Source organism: Typopeltis vanoorti, chromosome 12 (assembly GCF_054136105.1).
Source record: "Typopeltis vanoorti isolate ZY-2024b chromosome 12, IOZ_Tvanoo_1.0, whole genome shotgun sequence".
Taxonomy (NCBI): domain Eukaryota; kingdom Metazoa; phylum Arthropoda; class Arachnida; order Uropygi; family Thelyphonidae; genus Typopeltis; species Typopeltis vanoorti.
Genome location: NC_143560.1, coordinates 85156868 through 85180806, shown reverse-complemented (window position 1 = coordinate 85180806; position 23939 = coordinate 85156868). Strand labels below are relative to the sequence as shown.

The 23939-nt window shown below is 37.6% G+C and overlaps 1 protein-coding gene across 1 annotated transcript in view; it reads left to right on the top strand.

Moving 5' to 3' along the window:
- The first annotated feature begins 5226 nt into the window (after positions 1–5226).
- LOC150100952 (uncharacterized protein ZK1073.1-like) overlaps positions 5227–23939 on the top strand; it is a 355092-nt gene continuing 336379 nt past the window's right edge. The window contains exon 1 of the mRNA XM_090401442.1: positions 5227–5528. Within this exon, the coding sequence (XP_090257568.1) occupies positions 5460–5528 (69 nt within the window). The 5' untranslated portion in view covers positions 5227–5459. The remainder of the gene's footprint in view (positions 5529–23939) is intronic.

The following is a 23939-nucleotide window of genomic DNA, read 5'->3' as shown; positions in this document are numbered from 1 at the left end:
AAAAAAAAAAAAAAATACATGTTGGCAACACTTGCATATCTCAGAAGCGGCGCCTGTCTGCTGTAGCGTTAGTTTTTCTTTTGTCTGTATGCTAACCTGTGGTTTTGTTATTAAATGCTGGTGGTTTTAAATTTCATAATTTTTAAAGCTTAAAGTTTTATTTTTTAAAGCTTCAAGTCTATCTTTGCAATGTCAAAGAGGCGAAACTGCAGGTTTAATGATGGTCTCCAGAAAGAACTCAAATTTATTAAACTGGACAAGCTGTGTAGTCATGGAACAAAAGTGTTATGCCAACATTGTAATACCCATTTTCCCGTTTCTCATGGAGACAGAAGTGAATCTACATAGCCAGAAACATAAAGATGCTGAAAAGACTCTGGCTTCAGTTAAAAACATTAGCTCGTTTATGGTGAGACGTGCTGGTGATAGCGAAAGTTTCAGCAAGTGAAGCTCTTGTTGAAACATTTTTTTATCGTCTTACTTTTTCATGAATACAGAATATTATATAACCCCCGTTCCGTTTTTGCCATCCCATCATCAAGGAAATATGATCAGCATACTTATAGGTTTTGCCAAATTTTAAGTGTATTTTCTTTGCGTAGTATTGATATTCATATTTTCGTTAAAATTATCATTCCTGCAGCTATCCATTTTCTTGTACAATTGGTGCTGATTAGCGCGAAACATGGAATTTTGCTTGTACTGTTCAGGAGCGTATTGCATCATATTTTAACGACAAATGCAACTATTTTTTGCTTCTGTTCCTCTAATACTTCATCAGTACGCCGTGTTCCAATATTATACGGCTTTATGAGGTTATTTCTGGCTTTTGTGTTTTTCAGCTACTTTCCCTTAAGGTTTTTCAAATTGTTCGTCTGCTCTAAGTTTAAGAATTTTATTCTCCATTCGGAGTTTCCACTTTGGTTTCTGAGCCTTACTGCTTTTGTGCTCACTAATCTTATAGCCTAATTCACATGCTACTACGTAGGCTATTGAGTACATGAGTTGATTTGTTTGTCCAATAGTTCCGGTAGGAATAGCCATTGCAATTTATTGACTTCTTGAAGAAGTTCCTTCAGTTTTTGTTGAGGTACTTGCTTCATTACAGCAAGCCTGACTCGTTCCATGTTGTTGTTGTTCATTTGCTTGGTAATTTTTGTGGCGAGTTGTTGTTCCTTCTCTGATAAATTCCTTTCAACTATTTCTGTATTTTCAGCATTTTGCACGCTGCGATCTGGTTCTGCTAAGTACATATTCTCGGTCAGTTCAGGGCCAGTACATTCTCCTTTTTCGGCTTGAGCTTTCAGTGCTTCAGGCTCAAGTTCACTAAATATCTTGCGTTAGTTAATGAAGCTACGCTGCTGCATCAGCCTTTCAATTGAAATTTCCGAATTTGGGTGTAGTTCAAGCCAAAGTTGGAACATTCGTTTCTGAATCTCTTAATTGAGGGGTTTGAACAATAGAACACTGCATAACTTGTAGATGTTCTGCCATTCTCCACTTTTTCCTAGTAACTTTTGAGTTCTTGCTCTTTGAATCTTGCTCCTCTGGCCCATTTGTCACTGATTGTCCAGGGAGCCTAACATCCAGCGCGGCCCTTGGTAACCCCCGCGACGACCGATGCGGTATAGAGTGTAGATTTGTCTTCACCATTTTTAAATAGGGTGGACAGTTACCTGGGGGAAGAAGATAGACTCCCACTGTGTGAGGTGGAAAAATAGGAAAACAAGAAAGAATCAATCCTAGCCCTCGAATCTCTAATAGCATTGGGGGGAAAAGGAGCAAGATGAAAAGAAATACAAAGGGAAAGAAGAGTAGGGACCAGTCTACGATAATATAATATGATATGTATATATTACATGAACAAATGCATGAACCAGCTTCAGATACCTACCTGAAGGTACCTTCAAATAATATATATATATATATTTAATTACAAGCATATTTCACCCAAATATTTAGGGCTGAAATAATAGTCTTTAGCCGCTAGTTTTTATTACTGAGCGCCGTGCATGCTTTGTTTAAAAAGAAGTGTAACAATTATCGAAAACGTTACACCGATTGCATGTAGGAACGAATTTGCGAAGGATGCCAAAAACCTTGCTAAGCGACTGTTTTCGCTGGGTCCTAATAACTTCATGGCCAGAGATCAGTAGAAAGACAGCACTTTGTAACAAGTCTCTCATTCCATTCTTGTTTCATGTAATTGGCTGCTCTTTTTGTGTCATCACTTAAATGTGATGAGATACTTATCACGAAATATAAGTGTTTTTTTATTAAATGCTTTATTTTTCCGTACGTAATTAACATGTGTTGTAACATGTGCAAGTTCATCGTGTCTATGAATTGCTTTTAAATTCATAATCAAATTCACATGCATATCATAAGAGCTACCTAAATGAATATCGATATAAACTGTTTCGTTTGTATTGTTGACAATGTTGAATTTATTATTCTTTTTTTTTTTTTTTATCAGTACTTCCAGTTTGCGATGGACCAAAGAAGGTAAATTTTATTTATTTGTATGGGGTTCCCCCCGTTCATCATTCAACCCGCAGGACTGCTTGATCCCTCCTAATGAGGGATTAAGTATGTATTTTTAATCCGTGTGTGTGTGTGTGTGTGTGTGTTCTGGGCCAGTTTGCCTGTTCTGAGGAACGAAAAACCCGAGTTTCTGGGTGAAAAAACCCTCTACCTCCGTAGGAGACCGACTAACTCAAAAAGAAACCACTAAAGGTTCCTCATGTCACGGACGGGAATCGAACGTAGGTCTTTCTGACCAAAGGGCTTCGTCTATACTGACTTGGGTAATATTTTATTAACCATGAAGCATCTACATACAATCCAAATAAATATATATACATTTGTACATAGAATGCTTATTGTAATTGGCATTTTGGTTTACATTTCTTGATCTTAATAATATATATTATGTACAATTTATTTTTCCTTATTTTTAACATCAATAATCTGCTCAGTGTCTGGTTTAAACCTACAGTCCTTTTTACATGAGTTGAGCAGTATTTTTCTTTTAATGTAACATAACTTTACTATCCATATTGCTTCATTATTATCATTTTCAGATTGCAAATGTCTATATACATGTGTAGTATTTGTTTTAACATAGAAAGAGAGGGTTACATTTTGGCAGATATTTGAGTTACCCACCAGATGCAAAATGTCATCAGGTTCTTCCACTATATAAACTGTCATTGACATTTTTTGATACATAAAACTAAACTACTACCTCTATAATTGACAAATATTATGCACAGAATTACAACTAATTATAGCATAAAGCAATTAATGTACAAGTGGTTATACAGCTTAATAAAGAAGTTTACAATATGCTTTTCTTTCGCTTATGTATATTTTATCGTGTATATGTTTTTTTTTTTTTTTTTTTTTTTTTTTTTTTTTTTTTTAAATTTATGGTGGGTCCTTGGGTACGGACGCTCAGAGAAAGTAATATCATGAGTAAATAAACACCATATTACTCATTAGTTACGTACCCATTTACACTGCAAAAACTCTGTCTGAATATATTGTCATACGCGATTGCAGACATAAATAAACGGCTATCCGAGTTTACAAGAAAAATAAAATGAAATCATAAAGTATATCCAGTTGTTAATTTTTAAGATTTCAGTTTTTGCCTTCCTGGAAGGGCGCTGCTCGTAAGCATTGCCTTAGTGGCTTACGACAGCCCTGATGATAACATATCGTTTGTCTCGTTGCTACACTACGCTAATCTTAAGATAATTTTGTTACCAGTTCGCTTTAAAATATCTGTTTTAAATAGAAGAAAATATATATTGGAGCACAGAAATAGAAAAGATGAAAAAGCTTTAATTCAATCGATACAAGTATCCTTGTATTTAGTAAGCGTAATTCGAGGAAAGGTGGTTACCCCCCCCCTATGCCTATAAGTGTTTTTTGTCTATAAACTGCGTATATTTACTGACCACTTTGCCTGGTTCAGGGACAAAAAACCGAGAGTCCGGGGGGGGGGACTCTTCCACTCCCCGTATGAGACTTGAAACTCACCTCCCGTTGAAACGCTTTGATAAAGGTTCTTCGCGTCCTAGACGGGATTCCATCCCAAGTCTTTTCGAACCAGAGCTTCGTCTATAATGACTGTGCTAAGACTCTGAACGATAACATACATAACAGAAGTATGTCTCTCTTCATCAGTTAAAACACAAACAAAAAAAAAAGAGATTAAATATTCATTTCTGTAACTTTTTACTCGAGGTAATTGTCCAAATGCAAAGAACAGTTATATATGATGGTTGATTTATTTCTTATAAAACAGACAATGTATTTTGCTTTTATTAAAAACGTTTGGAACTTTGTAGCACATCGGTTCAACTGTTAAGCATACTGTTGCTTTGTATAAACGAAAATATGTTAAATCGCAGTGAAACAACTGACAAAAAATGATGCAACTAAAAAAAAAAAAAAAGAAGAAATAGAAACAATAAAACATACCGAAGAGTTTGCCGTCTCTTGCAACTATATCGATTAAAAACGAACTAGCTAAACATTTAACTTTTAATCGATATGAAAACTAACTTTCCGGAAAAACTAGTAAGACGCAATAAAACTGTTTAGCTTAACTCTTTGATGGTTGTAACATGTAAAATATTTAAAAAATATATTTTTACATCTATATTTTTATTTATTTATTATTATTTTTTGTCCAAAACGGACAAAAAATATTAATAAACGTATGCACACTGAGAAGACGCGAGTTTTTTCGCTCCACAAAATTACCCCTTCCCCCAGGGATTTCGGCCGGCGTTCGTATTTTGCACAGGCTTCCGTCAAATATGGAATCGGAACTACTGCTCATTGCTGCCTCCGGAGTGAATGAACGCTCACTCCTGATGCCTGTATCGAGCAGTTAACATATTTCAAGTTACAAGGGCGATGCATTTTTTAAAGATAATCTATAGTTAGTCTAGACGATAAAATAAAGGTAGAGCCATAGTTGCCAACTGAACACGGACTGGCAGATGTTAATTATATGCCGTTCTCATAATTAACCGGATGGCTGTAACTATCATACTTATTTTTAGGGCGATCTCTTGTGAACTAAGCTCGGTTACCTATTTGTGATTGACAAGGTTGTAAGTTTTACTGATCGACAATAGGTTTCGGTTTGAGAAATATTGCTTTAAGGCTTTGTAAAATGAGAGAATGGCATATGTAAGCGTTGATTGTGATTTAAAATGATTTTTGGTGATTAGAAATGAAAATAAAACTAAAAAATAATTTTTAACTAAACTGAATTCATGTTAGTGTTTTATATGTATTTGACTTACGCTAGATGACGCTATGGCTTTCGGCACTGTACGTGCTGCTCTTCAGGTTGATGCTGCAGTATTTTTCATCTGTACACATATTTACGTTTTTTAAGTGGGATTGTGTAGTGCTGCTGACGATTTTGTGTCATAATGACTGTGAAACCGTCGGATAAAGATGTTATTTCTTCATTGTGCCCTTGTGATTATGTACTTGAAGAGGTAAAGACACTAGTAATTCCTTGTTAAAGATAATTTAATAACTTAGTTTCTCTGCGTGTAGTAGTGCCAACAGATTTGTTTCGTGGTTTTCGCAGCGGTTATGTATACATTGGTATAAGTGCTGAATGAAACAAATCCGAAATCTCAGAATACAGTATCATCATGACGCAGTGGAGTCCATAAATCTAACTTGGGATTCGGGAGAAATCTGCATCTAGATATACCTAAATACCATAAAGACTAGTGAACACATTATATAATATATTATGTAATATATAATAATATGTTGCTGTAGAAAGTCCCCCCCCGCGTGTTTATAAAATATACTATGTTGTTTTAAATCTTGACCCAAGCATAAGCAAAGGAAGTTTGTGCGTGAAGTGCCTTCACGACTACATTACTTATACAGGTATCCCTTGATTAACGCGATTAATTAATCCCACGATGTTACTGCGTATATCAAAATCGTGTTAATCAAATATAATAATCAATGGTAAAAATCATAATTCGTCCATAATCGATTACTGTATTAATAATTCGTTTTATATGGTACTCTTTTAGGAAAGACAAAAAATGAATGCAAAATAAATGTTTAATAAATGTTTGTACCTACATTAGTTATGCAATTTTTTATCAAAAAAAAAGTTGTCAACAGTCGTTTGAACAGTTTGTTTTTTTCTTATCAGCATAAATTCTATGATAACAAGCAAAATGACTCAAAACCTCTGCAAACATGCATTCTTGGATTAACATCTAGATCCATATCCATTACTTGCTGCTCAAGCGATTTTAAACTGTGAAATATTCAATCCAGTTCTTTGACTGTTATCTCTTTGGAACCTAATCTTTACATTCCATTTGTTCGTTGTTTTCATATGCACGTTGTTCAATTTCAAGAAGATTGTTGTCACTGAAATCTTTTGAATTTGAATCCAATAATTCTTTAACATCTTCTGCATCAACACCATCAAAACAAGGTCTTCACCAATTGCAATGATTTCTTCAACCAAATTGTTCACAGGATTTGAAAACCACCTTAGTCATTAGCTCATTCTGCAGGTTTTTCCAAAGAACTGTCATGCAGCTAGAAGACACTTGCTCCCACCAGTCATGAATGTTTTCAATTGCGTGTTTAATGTTAAAATTTTTCCAAATTTCTTGGAGCGTAATCACATTTTCTTCCGTTCTTGTTTCTACTGCCTTTGAGAATGTCTTTTTAAGAAAATAGGCTTTCAGAAGTTGCAGTGATGTCATATTTGGTGGAAAAAATAACACTCACATTCTCACACAGATCATCAAGAGAATTTGGATGACCAGGTGCATTAGCTAAGAGCAAAAGAGCTTTGAAAGCTAAGTTATTTCTTTTGCAATAAGCTTCAACTGCTAGTCAAAAATAAGACTTAAAACCAATTTTCAACAATTGAAGCTCTTGTAATACACCCACTCTTAATGCTTAATGGGAGGAATGACGTCATCATGCTCACGTCTTTCTTTTTCTCAGCTAGGAAACACTCCTCGAGATTTGCATGGTAAATTTAAAGGTGGGGTAATTAAAACTCTTGCCGTGTATATAAAGGGATTGTTGCAATTAATTTTGCTGCATTAATCAAAGCCATGGTAAGCAAGGGATACCTGTACTTGTATATAGTTGGCTTATAGAGGCTGTGAGCCTCCATAGCTCAGTCAGTACAGACGAAGCCCTGTGGTCAAAAAGTCTTGGGTTCGATTCCATCAATGATGTGAGGAACCTTTATTTGGTCTCTTTCGACTAAAGGTGAGTTAGCCAGTCTCATACGGAGGTAGGGGATTTGCCTGTTTGCCTGTCCCCCAGAACAGGCAAACTGGCTCTGTGAACTGACATGGATTACAATCATGAATAAGTCCCAGCCTTATGCTGGTCCTGAGCCCGGATAAAATTGGGGGTTTGGGGAAAGCAATGGTGAACTACCCTGTAAAAATCTCGCCAGGAATACTTTGTGGGCAATGCCTACAAAGTCACCTATTGTCAGAAACGACTGAAAGGGAAAAATTAGATCATGGAGGCTGTTGACTTGACATCAGTTGCCTCAGTATCCCATAATGCCAAGAACATTTCCTTTTGGACATATATATTAAAATGCATTCTGTCCAGACTGGTTTCGACCTTTATTGAGGTTTCACGAGTGAGAATTAGACCAGGAAGATACCAAGGTTAAATCAGTGCAGAAGTTATATATATTCTGTATACAAATAGTAAAACGGTGATCACCTAGGGTGGCAAACTTAGAATTTCACAAACCAGGACATTGTTTTCTTACAGTTGCCTAGGATATTACAGAACCTTGATGTTAATACAGATATGGGATTAGATGGTATATTAGTTTGAGTATTATAAGAAAATGCAATTTATCAGTATCTTTAAAAACATTGCTTTAAGTTTTAGCTGTGGGTTGGGTTAAAGGATTGTGGGGAAAAATAGTTGCATCAAGGAGACTCCAATACTGAGGTAGCAAATTATTGATTGATCAGCATCTTATGAATGGTGGTCTGAGTATTGGAGAAGTTGGTTATGGGAAAAATGCATAGATATGAATGAGATATTATATTGGAGGGTAGCATGGTTATGTGAAGGATAAGTTATAAAAAGGGTGATTTTTATGAGTTGGACTGTCTATACTATTAAGCATAGGATCAATTAAATATGCTAAGAAATTATATTCTTGGTTTCATCTTTTATACAAGTGTAAGCAAACAAAGTTGGTGCATGAAGTAACTTCACAATTGGGCTACTTGTATTTAAAGGCTAATTACGTTATATCAATTGCCTTAGTATCCCATAATGCAATACATTATGGGACATGTATAATGCTATGCATTATGGGAAGGGCCACTACTTAGACCAGTTTCAACCTTTATTGAGGTCTCATCAGAGCCAGACTCAGAAGAAGCATTATACATGTTTGTAAGGATGTGCCTTGCATTATGGGATACTGAGGCAAATGATGTGAAGTCATTAGCTTCTATATATATAAATAGTCCAGTCGTGAAGTTACTTCACACGCCAACTTTGCTTATATGTGGATGAAAGATGAAACCAAGAATATAATTTCTTGGCATCTTTAATTTATAATATAACCAAGTGAAAAAACTTGCAACATATAGTGCATAGGGGAGTATTGGATTTATGGATTTTAGGTGCTCCATAAATATGAGGTGATTTTAATATGTACAGGTTTAAATTTTCAAAAGAAAGCTGCAATAATCTGCCAAAATTTGTGTGGCAGTCATCTTAAGATCAACTCATAAACAGCTGTAATAATTAGTTTTATACAACATTAGAGTGTGCCAAATAGGACTTGAGATCGTTTGTCCGTTACAATTTGAATTGTTTCACTTGCTTATCATCGCATGTAAACTGTAACATGTTTTGTTTTGAGGGTGCTGGTTTGAAATTCAGCAAAATATAATCCAGTTAATAAATATCCTTTTATTATTTAACATTTTGTCTGGTGTATTACTGTTAAAAATAAGTTATGAAGAACATTTTGGATTACTTGGTTATTGAAGAACATGGAACACCCTGACAAGCATAGATAAGGCTATTGTATATCATTTATAAGATTTTGATATCGCCTCATCTGGAATACTGTGTACAGATCTAGTCACCGGGGTTTCTTGGGGATGAGGAAGAGGTGGAGAGATTCTGGAGGATAGTAATCTAGATTGGTGGCCAGTCTATAGAATACTGCTTATGAGGATAGGTTGAAAATTTCAGAAACTGGTTGATAGGCAGAAAAGGATTAATATGATAGAGACACTAAGATTACTTATATAGAGCAAATTTTTTATTATATGCCTAAGGGAGCTGGGGAGAACTATGCATCACATCTATAAATTGAAAAAGAGTGTATGAGTTGCCTGCATCAGTTGTGGGTGCCACATCTTGGATGAGTTCGAAGCAGTGTATGACAGATGTTGTGCAAATGTTGGTTAGTGCTGGGTATAATATTTATGGCCTCTTTTGAGGAGTCTGTGGACTCGGTGTCAGTTTTCCTTAATATAGGTAATCTGTGTGTTGAGTGCATGTAGGCCACATGGCTATGCAGTTTGCCTCATCAAGCCTTTGTCATTCAATAATGTGTGATAATAATAATAAATAAAAGTCATAAATAACTAAACTATACATATTATATTGCACAAATGTTGGTTAGTGCTAGGTTACTGCATATTGCTTCTGTAGCGCAATTGGAAGAACGACTGGTACATTGCGCCCTTCGATTGGAATAGGTCTAAGTTCGATTCTCGTCGCGACGGGAGGAATCTTTATCTGGATGATTTTCAATCAAAGGTGAGTTAGCCGATCTCAGATGGAGGTAGCAGGGTTTTTTCTCCCGGAAACTCGGGTTTTTCATCCCGCATACAGACAAATTGGTCCTTCATAACACACACAATTTACAGACATAGAATACCAGTTGTGGTGGTGGTGGTGGAGGTGGGCGGTAGATGGCATTGATGGAGATGATTCGTAGTAGAGGTTCGGTGTAGTGGTTGAGACAGTTGTAGGTGTCCTCCCGCAATGAGTCTTCGGACTCCTTGGAGGTGTCAGGAATAATAATAATAATATCATATTGCTACTGTGATGGAGTGACCTAGTTTTCATCGTGATATGAAAAAGGTCCAAAGATAAGTGACTTAGACAATATCAGGACTTTGGAATGTTGGCTGTGGATAGAGGTTAAAAGAATGTAAATTATAGTTGAGTGGAGAGGTGATATGATGGAGACGTTTAAGATGGTGAAGAAAGGTATGAGGAGTAGATTTTTTATGTGAAGAATTGTGAATCAACAGAAAACATTACCTGAATAAGATGTGAATGTGGGAGTGTTAAGGATTTTAAGTTTCAGTATGAAAAGTATGTATTCGGTTGAATGAACCACCTATGATGAGTCTGCTGACTTCATGGAGGGTGTGATAATAATAGTAAAATGATAATATATGGTTTATGTTTTTGATAAATAATATTAATAATTATAGTCCTTTTGCATTCTTATGAACAATAATTTAAGTATAACAAAGAACGTGTGATTGTGAATCACTTGATTAGTCTGCTAACCTAAAATGAATGAATAAGACACTTCTACTTTTATAAAGATGACCTGTCCTTGCGAAAAGTAACAGCTGAAATCAGAATTGTAACAGTGTCTCAGACAGAATTAATATTTTATTCTTGGATTTATTACAGTTCTTAGTTTACAAAGTTCATTTGCTTTATTTTTTCTTTGTATTTTTAAAAAAATTCTAATGTTCATGAAATCAGGATGTTCACAAATGTTCTAGGATGCAGGACAAAGGGTAAGGATTCTGGGATTGTTCTAGTTAAACTGAGATGGGCTGGCCACCCTTGTATCACCATATTATTAAAATATGATGGGTAAGAAAATGTTGAAACTGGTCTAGGTAGTGACACTTCCCATAATATGTAGCAGTACACATAACGGAAAGGAAGTGTGCTTTGCATTATGGGATATTGAGGCAACTGTTGTGACCTCAACAGCTTCTGTATAGCTCCCACCCTTTATAACCACATACAAACATAACTTTCATGGATGAACCTCTTTTACTCTCCTTGCTTTACATTATTATTATTCAGACCTCCAGGGAGTCAAAAGACTCATCGTGGGAGGTCCTTCCTAAGAAACACAAAGTCTATCAAGACTCATCGAGGGGGAGGTCTCCCCCCAAGAAACACAAAGTCTATCATAACACTCCTTGAACTCATTGACCGTTCTCGCTCTCACCATTCCATCAGGCAATGCATTCCATGGCTCAACCACCCTCCATGCAAAGAAACCACTCCTCACCCTCTTGCTCACAGTTTCTTTTCGTAACTTCCAGGTATGGCCTCTTGTCATCACTCCCTCCCGCTGTTCAACCAAGTGAAAGAACTCCACAGTGTCAACCCTGTAACCACCTCTCAACAGTTTAAAAGTCTCAATCATATCACCTCTCCTTCTATCCACCAAACTCTGCAGTCCACATTCCCTCAGCCGATCCTCATAACCAAAATTGTACAGTCCTGAAACCATCTTTGTCATCCGTCTCTGTACCCTTTCCACAGTTAATTTATCCACTTCAAATCCTGGGGACCAAATCTGAGAACAATAGTCTAAGTGTGGTCTGATCAGAGACTTATACAACGGAATGATAACCCTTTTATCTCTGCAGGTCAGTGTCCTTCTCATAATTGCAGCAATCCTCTGTGTTACCTTCACCACCTTTGCAATATGTCCCCTAAACTTCAGGTTTCTATCAATCATCAACCCCAGATCTCTTGTCTCCCCTACTTCCTCCAGTATAACTCCTCCCAATGGAGTATGCAGTGACCCATCGATGTTTCCCAAACCTCGAGACCTTACATTTTGCTGCATTAAACCGACACCCCCATTCATTTGCCCATCTATCTAGCTTATTCAAATCCTCTCGCAGGGCTGCCGCACCTACACTATTACTAATAATCCTTCCCAGCTTCACATCATCTGCAAACAACTGAATATCCCCTTGTAATCCACTGACAATGTCATTGATATAAAAGTTAAACAATGTAGATCCCAGTACTGAGCCCTGTGGGACCCCACTTGTAACCCTCTGCTTCCTTGAAACTGCCCCACTATACACAACTCTCTGATACCTATCGGACAGCCAATCCTGAATCCAGTTGACCAATCTGACATCCAGACCCATGTGCTGCAACTTAAATATCAGCTTATCATGTGGCACCCTGTCAAATGCGTTCGCTAAGTCTAAGAAAATGGCAGTATATGCCTTTCCCTCATCTAATGCTCTTGTAATTTTATCATAAAAGGCTAGCATATTGCTAAAACAAGAGTGCCCCTTCGCTAATCCATGTTGACTCTCACAGATAACATTACCCTCATCTGCGCAATGCTGTATACGGTCCTTCACTACTTTCTCCAAGATATTACTAACTACTGATGACACACAAACTGGTCTATAATTAGACACTTCCAGTCTGCTACTGCCCTTATGCAATAGCACTATCTTACCTTCCTTCCATTCCATGGGCACCTTTCCAGCAGCCAGACTTTCATTGAAAAGCCAGGTCAAAGGCGCTGTCAGTTCCATAGCACATTCTCTCCAAACTCGTGGTGAAATACCATCCAGTCCCACAACTTTACTGACATCCAGAGTACTCAGTATTTGAAACACGCACTCCTCCTGTACCTCTAAACCTTGAACCTGCTCTATCCCTCTAGCATTAAAACTGACTCCTCCAGGATGAAATGCTTCAATAAAGTGCAATAAAAACAATAAATTCCAGCAGCCAGACTTTCATTGAAAAGCCAGGTCAAAGGCACTGTCAGTTCCATAGCACATTCTCTCCAAACTCGTGGTGAAATACCATCCAGTCCCACAATTTTACTGACATCCAGAGTACTCAGTATTTGAAACACGCACTCCTCCTGTACCTCTAAACCTTGAACCTGCCCTATCCCTCTAGCATTAAAACTGACTCCTCCAGGATGAAATACTCCAATAAAGTGTTCATTGAACAATTCTACTATGTCCTCTGCATCAGTCACTCTATTCGCATTTTTATCACACAATATCATTCTTCCACAGTCATTTCTCCTCCTACTGGCCACACATCTAAAAAATTCCCTAGGATTTTCTTTGGATCTTAGGGCTAATCTCCTCTCATATTCCAGTTTCGTCTTTCTTACCATACTAGTCACTCTTCTGGCCTTTGTCTTATACTCTTCATGGATCTTCTCTTCCCCTGTCTCCTTATATCTCTTCCACAGCCTCTTTTTTGCATGCAATTCCTGTTTAATATTGTTTGTCATCCACTTTACTCCAAATTGTGTCCTCTTGTTCACTCGTGGTATACAACTTGCTATTTTCATTACATATAATGAAAAATTTCATCAGCTAATATCCTGTAATTCTTTCAGAAGTTTATAGGTCTCTGTCATTTCACCCCTCTCTGCAGTCCATATACTCTCAATCTGCTCTCGTAATGTACATTCCATAATCCTGTTATTTGTAACTCTTCTTTGCTGCCTTTCCAAAGCTTCTTTATCATTTTAGATCCCAAGAGACCAAATCTGCACATAATAATTAGATGCTGTTGTATTAAGGCCTTATAATGAGATAAAATGTCAATGTTCGTTTCGGCATAGCAATTATCCTCTGAGTTTTATATGTAATTTTCATCTGTTTCTCCAAGCATAATCTTACTAGTGTAATATCCTGTTCATCCTATGTGCATTACTTTGCACTTACTTATGCTGAATTAATAGCCATTATCATTTGCCCACAGTTACAGTCTATTCAAATCATTGCTTATGTGCTGTATATAATAACATTACTATTATTAGACACTTCCAGGGAGCCCAAAGACTCATCGAGGAAGAGTGTGCCAACAGCATCGAACGATTGGTATAATAACATCCTTGATGTTACTTATATACAGCACATAAGCAATTTCAGAAGTTTATAGGTCTTTGCCTATCTTTGCATCATCATCATCATCAGGATCAGTCCTTGGATAACTTATTTTCTTTCTATCTATCTATACATTAATGATATTGGGAAGGATATGACAGTAATGTTCAACTGTTGAACATTTCCTTCCCAATACTACTACTATTTAGGATCTCCATGGAGTCATAAAATTCATTGTGGGAGGTTCATCTTAAACAAAAAACAGTATCATATCATTCTTAAACTCATTTGCTGTTTGTGTTCTCACTACTCTATCAGGCAATGCATTCCACAGTCCAACTACCCTCCATGAAAAAAACCACTCCTCACTCTTTTACTAACCACTTCCATTCGTAACTTGCAGGAATGGCCACTTGTTCTTGTTCCTTCCTCTTGATTAACTATATGAAATAACTTCCCAGTGTCAATCCTGTAACTACCCCTTCCCCCAACAGTTTGTCTTCAACATATCACCTCTCCTCCTTCTGTTCACCAAACTCTGCATGTCTTCAGTCTGTCCTCATAGCTAACATTGTACAGTCCTGATATCATTTTTATCTGCCTTTGCATCCTCTCCAAGGTTAGTTCATCTCCTTCAAATCCCAGTGACCAAATCTGAGCGCAGTAATTCAGATGTGATGATTGAGAGAGAACCTTTGAGCTTAGGGGACATATCACAAAGATGATGAAGTTAACCCAGAAGGGGGTAATATCAATCAGAAAGTTGTGTGCTGACCAGCAGGAATATAAGAGTATTCCTGTTGGTCAGCACACAACTCTCTGATTGATATTACCCCATTCTCAATATTGCAGCAATCCTCTGGGTTAACTTCATCATCTTTGTGATATGTCCCCCTAAACTCAAAGGTTCTCTCTCAATCATCACCCCAAGGTCCCTTGCCTCTTCCTTCAACCCTAATTCATTTCCTCCAACAGAGTCTTTGATGGATCACAAACTTCAAGCTCTTGCATTTGGTTGCATTAAATTGATATCCCCCCCCTTCATTTTTCCATCTGTCTAGCTTTTTCATATCCTCTCGAAGGACTACTAAATTGACACTATTAATAATAGCCCTTCTCAGCTTCACATAATCTGCAAACAACTGAATATCTTCTTGCAATCCATTGACACTGTCATTGATATAAAGGTTAAATAATACCTGGAGGTCCCGAGGGACTCCAGTTGTAACTCTCTGCTACACAACTCTCTATCTATCAGCCAGCTAATCCCCAATTCAGTTCACTAACCTGATATACAAATGCTATAACTTAAATATCAGCTTTCATAAGGCACTCTGCGAAGATGCCTTTTTCTTAAAAAAAAAGAAAAACAAAGGCAGTATATGTCTTTCCCTCATCAACTGATCTTTTTTATTTTTTTATAAAAGGCTATTAGATTACTAAAACAAGAGCACCTCTTAACAAATTCACTGACCTCACAGTTAACCCTTGTCTGTCAATGCTGTATACGATCTTTCGCTAATTTCTCCGAAATCTTAACAACTACAGAAGAAATAGTTGAACACTTCCATTCTACCACTACCCTTATTCAATGGGATTATCTTACCATCCCCTCCACTCCTTCAGCTCATAGCCTGTAGCAAAACTCACTGAAAAACCAAGTCAACAGAGCTGTTATTTTCTTAACACATTCTCTAAAAACACATGATGAGATTCCATCCAGTCCTGTTGCTTTATTGACAACCAGAAAACTTAGTATTTATTCTTATACGGGCTTTTTCAGTTGAAGGTGAGTTAGCCGATCTCATATGGTGGTGGCAGGTTTTTTTTTTCCTCCTGGAAACTCGAGTTTTTCATCCCACGTACAGCAAATCGGCCTTCAGAACGCACACAATTTACAGACAGAAAATACTGTTTTTGGTGATGATGGGCGATAGATGCTGTTGATGGTTTGTTGTAGTTGGTGTGTGGAGATAGAGAGGTGTAGAGTACGCCCTCGTTCAGTGAGTCTTTGGACTCCCTGGAGGTGTCATGTAATAATATTAATAATAATTTCTTGTCAAGTATAATTTATTTTCTGACCCAAGTAAAAAAAAAAGTTATTGCAACTATCCACTTTTATCAAGATCATAATATTTTTCTACTTTATATATAAAGGTAAATATAACTTTTGCACAGTTCAGATTATTTGCATGGTTCTAGCTCCCACTGCGACTTCATTAAAAGTTGAAACTGGTCTTGGCCTGTGTAGTAATACTTTCCATAATGCATTGCAATATATGTCTAAAAGGATATGCTGTACATTATGAGGTACTGAGGCAATTTGATATGCAATCAACCATCTATTTATACAAGTAGCTGAGTCGTGAATATAAACTTTTGTTTGCTTGCACTTAGGTAAAAAAAATTAAAATAAGAATTTAATTTCTGTCATCTGAAATTTGATTTTCTGACCAGGCTATAATGTAATTCAAAGGGCCATTTTAAAATTTATTTTTTTAAATGTGACTCTTATCCATAAAAGATTCTAAATTGGAGTACATTAGTTTTGTGAATCTGGCAAGAATTTTTTTTTTTCTATTTTCATTAACTTTGTATCTTTTTTATATTTGTTTCACATAATCTGATAACCCTGCTCTAGAGACTAAACATTGAACTTTTTTAAGGAACTTCAGGCCTCCAGTAAGTGGGGACATTGGTCTCACATTGGGCAATGAAGTCCATCTCCCACCTAAAGACAGTCACAAACATCCATGTCCATGGCAGGATTTCAACCCACAGCATATAGTTGCAGTGCAGTTGTACTAACCACTTTGTCAACCAAGCCAGCAAACATGTCCATATTTGAACATTCCTTGTCAAAAATCATCTACTCCAGTTATCTTCCCACATTGCAGATTAGTGATAGTTTTTATAGTTCTGTTACTGAAATGCATTTATGACTGTATTCCTCCTGGATACTTTTTGCCATGTCCATATTGCTCTTTATCTCATTTTGACCTTTTCTATCCTTGTAGTACCAATGAAATAAGCAAGGAGTTTTCCTTGTTATCTCATTGAATAATTTTTCAAACTAACCATATCAAATATCCAGAATATTCTTATATTTATGTATTTTTTTCTTCATAGTACAATTCCAGGGATGATGTGAAAGACATGCATCAGCAAATTAGTAAGAGTGCAGACAGTGGCGACATAGATTGGAAAGAGGAATGGTCATATGGCAGGAAGGAAAGGAATAGTACCTAGAGATAATTACTTGAAGCAGCATGTGATGGAAGGGAGTGGGGGGTATGATTGTTGGATTTTGTCATCAGATCAGAAGAGGTATCCATAACTTAGATGGCCACATTGCCTCCACTTGAAAGTAGAGATCATGCATTCTTGACTTGGGAGGTTTTCAAATCATGGAATTTTCAGTCAAGAAGGGATATATGAGGAACTGCAAGGCATGATTATGACAAACTTGAATCAGTGCCATGGCATAAAAACCTGCAAAAAATGTTTTTGGCAGACATTCAGCCCACTTAGTTTCCATCAAACCCTGATTTTAGGACTTAAAGCAATTTTTCAGCTTTTATTGGCCACTATCCATACCAGTTGGCTGTAATTTATATGTATACTTATAAAAATAATTTTTTATTTTTATTTATTAATTTTTCCTATTTGTAAACATATTGCTCTCCAGCTTAATTTAATTTTGTAACCTGATGGCAAAATTATTCCTTTTCATAAAGAAGATTTATGAAAATTATTTATGAAAAATTGGCCTGTATTTGAATGGATTTGCTGTGTGGAGACTGGAAAAAGTGTTGCTGAATGAAGTGAAAATGGATGTGCAGAACCAGGGAAACTAGAACTACCAAGGAGGGGGGGGGCACTATTTTTATTTATTAATTTTTCCTTTTTGTAAACATGTTGCTCTTCAGCTTAATATAATTTTGTAACCTAATGGGATAACCTAATGGAAAAATTATTCCTTTTCATAAGGAAGATTTATGAAAATTATTTATGAAAAATTAGCCTGCATTTGAATGTATTTGGTTTGCGGAGGAGACTGGAAAAAGTGTTGCTGAATGAAGTGAAAGTGGATGTGCAGAACCAGGGAAATTAGAACTACCAAGGGGGGGGGGGAGTGGATATGCAGACATCAGTGAGACAGTTGAGTGTAAGAATGTATATAATGTACCCGAGCCAGTACTAAGGACAAGAAATCGGAATGGGATAGTTAGAATAACGCATCAAGATAGGGGTGGGACAAAGGGACCTCTGCATTTCATGTATACTAATGCCAGGAGTATTAGAAACAAGAAGGAAGAATTTTTGGCCTTGATTGACACTTCCTGGCCACAGGTTATTGGCATTAGTGAAACATGGCTGACAGAAGATGATATAGTTAGTGGGATAGAATGTGTAGGTTATAGTGTGTTTAGGAGGGACAGAGAGAGAATAAAATGGGGGGGGGAGGAGTGTTATTGATGATAGCTGATGAACTGCAGCCAAAGAGAATTGAAGTTGTATTGCAGGATAGTGAAAATAGCTCATTTGAAGGTATTTGGTGTGAGATTGAGACTGGCAGAACAAAATATACAGTTGGGTGTTCTATAGACCAGGTGATGGAATAGATGGTGGAGATAGTATGCATAAACAAATTGACGAAATGAGTGGAAGGAGGGTAACTATAATGGGGGATTTCAACTATGGTAACATTGATTGGAAGGAGGAGAGGACACATGTGAGGAAGGAAATGGATTTTATTCAATTATTAAGGGATAACTATCTGAGACAGCATGTAATTGAAAATACTAGGAGGTGTGAGAGTGCTTGACCTGGTAATAGCATCTGAGAATTTGACTGTAATGAATATGACCATGTTGGCACCTATTGACGAGAGTGATCATGAGGTCTTGACCTGGGAGGTGGCCAAAGGTGTGGAATTTTCGATTAAGACAGGGTATATGTGGAATTACCGTGCTGGCAAGTATGACAAGCTTAGGAGATTGCTTGGATCAGTGCCATGGCATGTACAACTGCAAGGGCTGGATGTCGATAGAGCATGGGAAGTGGTCAAGGAGCATTTACAGTAGGCTATGGCTGATTGTATACCTAGGGGCCAAATAGTAAAATCAGTAGGGGTTAAATGGATGAATAACGCCATTAAGCTTGAGCTGCAAAAAAAGAAACAACTGTGGAAGGAATTTAAAGAAAGAGGTGACCTGCAGGCACACGAACGGTATAAAGTGCAGGCCAGAAGGGTAACAAGTGTGGTAAGAAAAGCAAATGCGGATTATGAAAGGAAACTAGCTATGCAAGCTAAAGAGAATCCCAAACAGTTCTTGCAATATGCTGCAAGCAAAAAAAAAAACTACACGGTAAAATGATTTTAAGGAATGACGATGCTAAGGAGGTCACTGAATCAGTCGATATAGTGGAATTACTGAGCGAGCACTTTGCAAGAGTATATCATCCAGGTGGGGACATTGAAAAAATGAAGGAACCATTAGTTTATATGGGAATTGTGATGAATGAAGTGGAGGTGAATAGTCTATTACAGAACCTTAATGTGAATACATCTGTGGGATTGAATGGTATATCGGCAGGGGTCTTCGTGAAGCGGCTAAAGAATTATGTGCTCTTGACCATGTTGTTTAATCTGAGTCTCAGGTCTGGTTTAGTCCCGAAGGTGTGGAAAGATGGGAAATAGTTCCACTGCATAAAGGAGGATCCAAGACTACTGTTGCAAATTATCGACCGATCAGCATATTAGGAGTTGTTGTCAAGGTCTTGGCGAAAAGTAGTCAAGGGAAAAATACAGGAATGGATTGATGAAAATGAGATACTGTACGGGGGACAGCATGGCTTTGTGAAGGGTAGATCATGCCTCAGTAACTTGCTCAAGTTTTATAACACAGTGATGGCTGAACTGGATAAGGGTAATGGGTTTACAGTGATACTGCTGGACCTGGCTAAGGCATTTGACAGGATACCACATGGAATTCTAATCCATAAACTGCAACATATGGGAATGGATAGAGGGTTGGTGAGATGATTGGTGGGTGGTTGATGGAGAGATATCAGAGAGTAGTTTATTCAGGAGTAGAGTCCTAAAGACGGCCTGTGACTAGTGGTGTGCCGCATGGTTCTTTTCTTGGACCACTGCTGTTTAATTTGTTCATTAACGATATAGGGAAGGATCTAAGAAAAACGGTTCATTTGTTTGCTGATGATGCAAAGTTGGGTAGGATAATAGTGAATGCAGAAGATGTCAAAATCTTGCAGGATGATTTGTATAGATTGGAGTTCTGGGCTAAGGAGAATGGATGTCAACTTAATGTGACAAAATGTAAGGTTATGCAGTTTAGATGCTAAGGAGGTCACTGAATCAGTCGATATAGTGGAATTACTGAGCGAGCACTTTGCAAGAGTATATCATCCAGGTGGGGACATTGAAAAAATGAAGGAACCATTAGTTTATATGGGAATTGTGATGAATGAAGTTGAGGTGAATAGTCTATTACAGAACCTTAATGTGAATACATCTGTGGGATTGAATGGTATATCGGCAGGGGTCTTCGTGAAGCGGCTAAAGAATTATGTGCTCTTGACCATGTTGTTTAATCTGAGTCTCAGGTCTGGTTTAGTCCCGAAGGTGTGGAAAGATGGGAAATAGTTCCACTGCATAAAGGAGGATCCAAGACTACTGTTGCAAATTATCGACCGATCAGCATATTAGGAGTTGTTGTCAAGGTCTTGGCGAAAAGTAGTCAAGGGAAAAATACAGGAATGGATTGATGAAAATGAGATACTGTACGGGGGACAGCATGGCTTTGTGAAGGGTAGATCATGCCTCAGTAACTTGCTCAAGTTTTATAACACAGTGATGGCTGAACTGGATAAGGGTAATGGGTTTACAGTGATACTGCTGGACCTGGCTAAGGCATTTGACAGGATACCACATGGAATTCTAATCCATAAACTGCAACATATGGGAATGGATAGAGGGTTGGTGAGATGATTGGTGGGTGGTTGATGGAGAGATATCAGAGAGTAGTTTATTCAGGAGTAGAGTCCTAAAGACGGCATGTGACTAGTGGTGTGCCGCATGGTTCTTTTCTTGGACCACTGCTGTTTAATTTGTTCATTAACGATATAGGGAAGGATCTAAGAAAAACGGTTCATTTGTTTGCTGATGATGCAAAGTTGGGTAGGATAATAGTGAATGCAGAAGATGTCAAAATCTTGCAGGATGATTTGTATAGATTGGAGTTCTGGGCTAAGGAGAATGGATGTCAACTTAATGTGACAAAATGTAAGGTTATGCAGTTTGGGGTGAAAAGATTAGCAGCAGTATACCACATTGGTGGAACTGTACTCCAGGAGATTGATCAGGCCAGGGACTTGGGAGTGTTGGTGGATAGGGAGATGAAGTTTAGGGGACACATTGCAAAAGTGAATAAATCTGCTCATCAACTCACTTGGTTGTTAAAAAATACTGTAACAAGCAGAGACAAGCAAGTTATTGTTCCTCTGTACAGAGCCTTGATAAGACCTCATCTCGACTACTGTGCCCAGATTTGGTCACCTAGTTTTCTTCTTGATGGGGAAGAGGTGGAGAGGATCCAGAGGCAAGTGACCAAGATGATAGCAGGTCTGTGAAATGCACCTTATGAGAACAGGTTGAAGATTTGTGGGTTGCAGAAATTGGTTGATAGGCAGAAAAGGGGAGATATGATTGAGACATACAAATTGCTAAAGGGTTTTTATAGGATTAATTCAGAGGATAATTTTGAGATCAGGACTGGTGGTGGGAAGCTTCCATAGGTGTACACTAGTTGGGAAAGAGTGTGGTTAGCAAGGGTGTTAGAGCTGGGTTCTTTACTTTTAGAGTGGTAAACGAGTGGAATAAGCTGCCAGTGTCTGTTGTGCATACTATGATGGTGAGTGAGTTCAAGGTAGTGTATGATAGATACTGTGAGAGTGTCGTATAGTTGTGTGGACATGATGTTTAAGGCTGGGTAAATCCCTCGATGAGTCTAAGTACTCCCTGGAGCTTCCCATAATAATAATAATAATAAGATTCTAAGACTGAATTGGAAAATTATAGACAATCAGTATCTCAGGAGTGGTAGTAAAAGTACTGGAAAAGTTGGTCAAAGAGAGAATTCAGGAATGGGTGGATAATGTGATTCTCTATGATGGTTAGTATGGCATTGTGAAGGGTCAGGAACTGCAGTTGAAAAAGAGATTATGGAAGATATACAAGGAGAGGGGTGGAGAACAAATACACGAAGAATATAATACGCAGTCCAGGAGAGTGACCAGAATGGTGAGGACGGCAAAACTGGAATATGAGAAGAGATTGGCACTAAGATCCAAAGAAAATCCTAGGGAATTTTTTAGCTATGTGGCCAGTAGGTGGAGAAACGATTGTGGAAGAATGACATTGCGGGATAAAAATGGGAATAGAGTGACTGATGCTGTGGACATAGTGGAGTTGTTCAATGAGCACTTTATTGGAGTATTTCAATCTGGAGGAGGTTTTAATACTAGAGGGATAAGGCAGGTTTAGAGGTGCAAGAGGAGAGCATGTTCCAAATACTGAGTACTCTGGATACCAATAAAGCTGTTGGACTGGATGGTATTTCACCATGGGGTTTGAGAGAATGTGCTAAAGAATTGACAGCTTCGTTAACCTAGCTTTTCAATAAAAGTCTGGCTGAAGGAAAGGTACCCAGGGAATGGAAGGAAGGTAAGATAGTGCTATTGCATAAGGGCAGTAGCAGACTGGAAGTGTCTAATTATAGACCAGTTCGTGTGTCATCAGTAGTTAGTAAGATCTTGGAGAAAGTAGTGAAGTATATACACGTTGGGTAGATGATGGTAATGTTATCTGCGAGAATGAACATGGATTTGTTAAGGGGTGCTCTTGCTTTAGTAATATGATTGTCTTTTATAATAAACTGACAAGAGCAGTTGTCAGTTTATTATAAAAGTTGGGTAGATGATGGTAATGTTATCTGTGAGAATGAACATGGATTTGTTAAGGGGTGCTCTTGCTTTAGTAATATGATTGTCTTTTATAATAAACTGACAAGAGCAGTTGTCAGTTTATTATAAAAGTTGGGTAGATGATGGTAATGTTATCTGTGAGAATGAACATGGATTTGTTAAGGGGTGCTCTTGCTTTAGTAATATGATTGTCTTTTATAATAAACTGACAAGAGCAGTCGATAAGGGAAAGGCATATACTGTCATTTTTTTGGATTTTGCAAAGGCATTTGACAGGGTGCCACATGATAAGCTGATATTTAAGTTGCAGTACATGGGTTTAAATGTTGGGTTAGTCAAATGGATTCAGGATTGGCTGTATGATAGGTATCAGAGAGTTGTGTGTGATGGGGCAATATCAAGGAAGCAGAAGGTTACAAGTGGGGTTCCACAGGGCTCAGTACTGGGACTTGTATTGTTCAATCTTTATATCAATGATATTGTCAATGGATTGCAAGGGGACATTCAGTTGTTTGCAGATGATATGAAGTTGGTAAGTGTTATCAGTAATAGTGTAGATGTGGCAGCTGCAAGAGGATATGAATAAACTAGACAGATGGGCAAATACATGGGGTTGTCGGTTCGATGCAGCAAAATGTAAAGTCTTGAAGTTTGGGATCCATCGATGGGAGGATGCGTACTCGATTGGAGGAGCTGTACTGGAGGAAGTAGGGGAGGCAAGAGATCTGGGGGTGATGATTGATAGAAAACTGAAATTCAGGGAGCATATTGCAAAGGTGGTGAGAGTAACTCAGAGGATTGCTGGAATACTGAGAAGGACACTGACCTGCAGAGATAAAAGAGTTATCATTCTGTTGTATAAGGCCCTGATCAGACCACACTTAGACTATTTTTCTCAGATTTGGTCCCCAGGATTTGAAGGGGATAAATTGACCGTGGAAAGGTTACAGAGGCAGA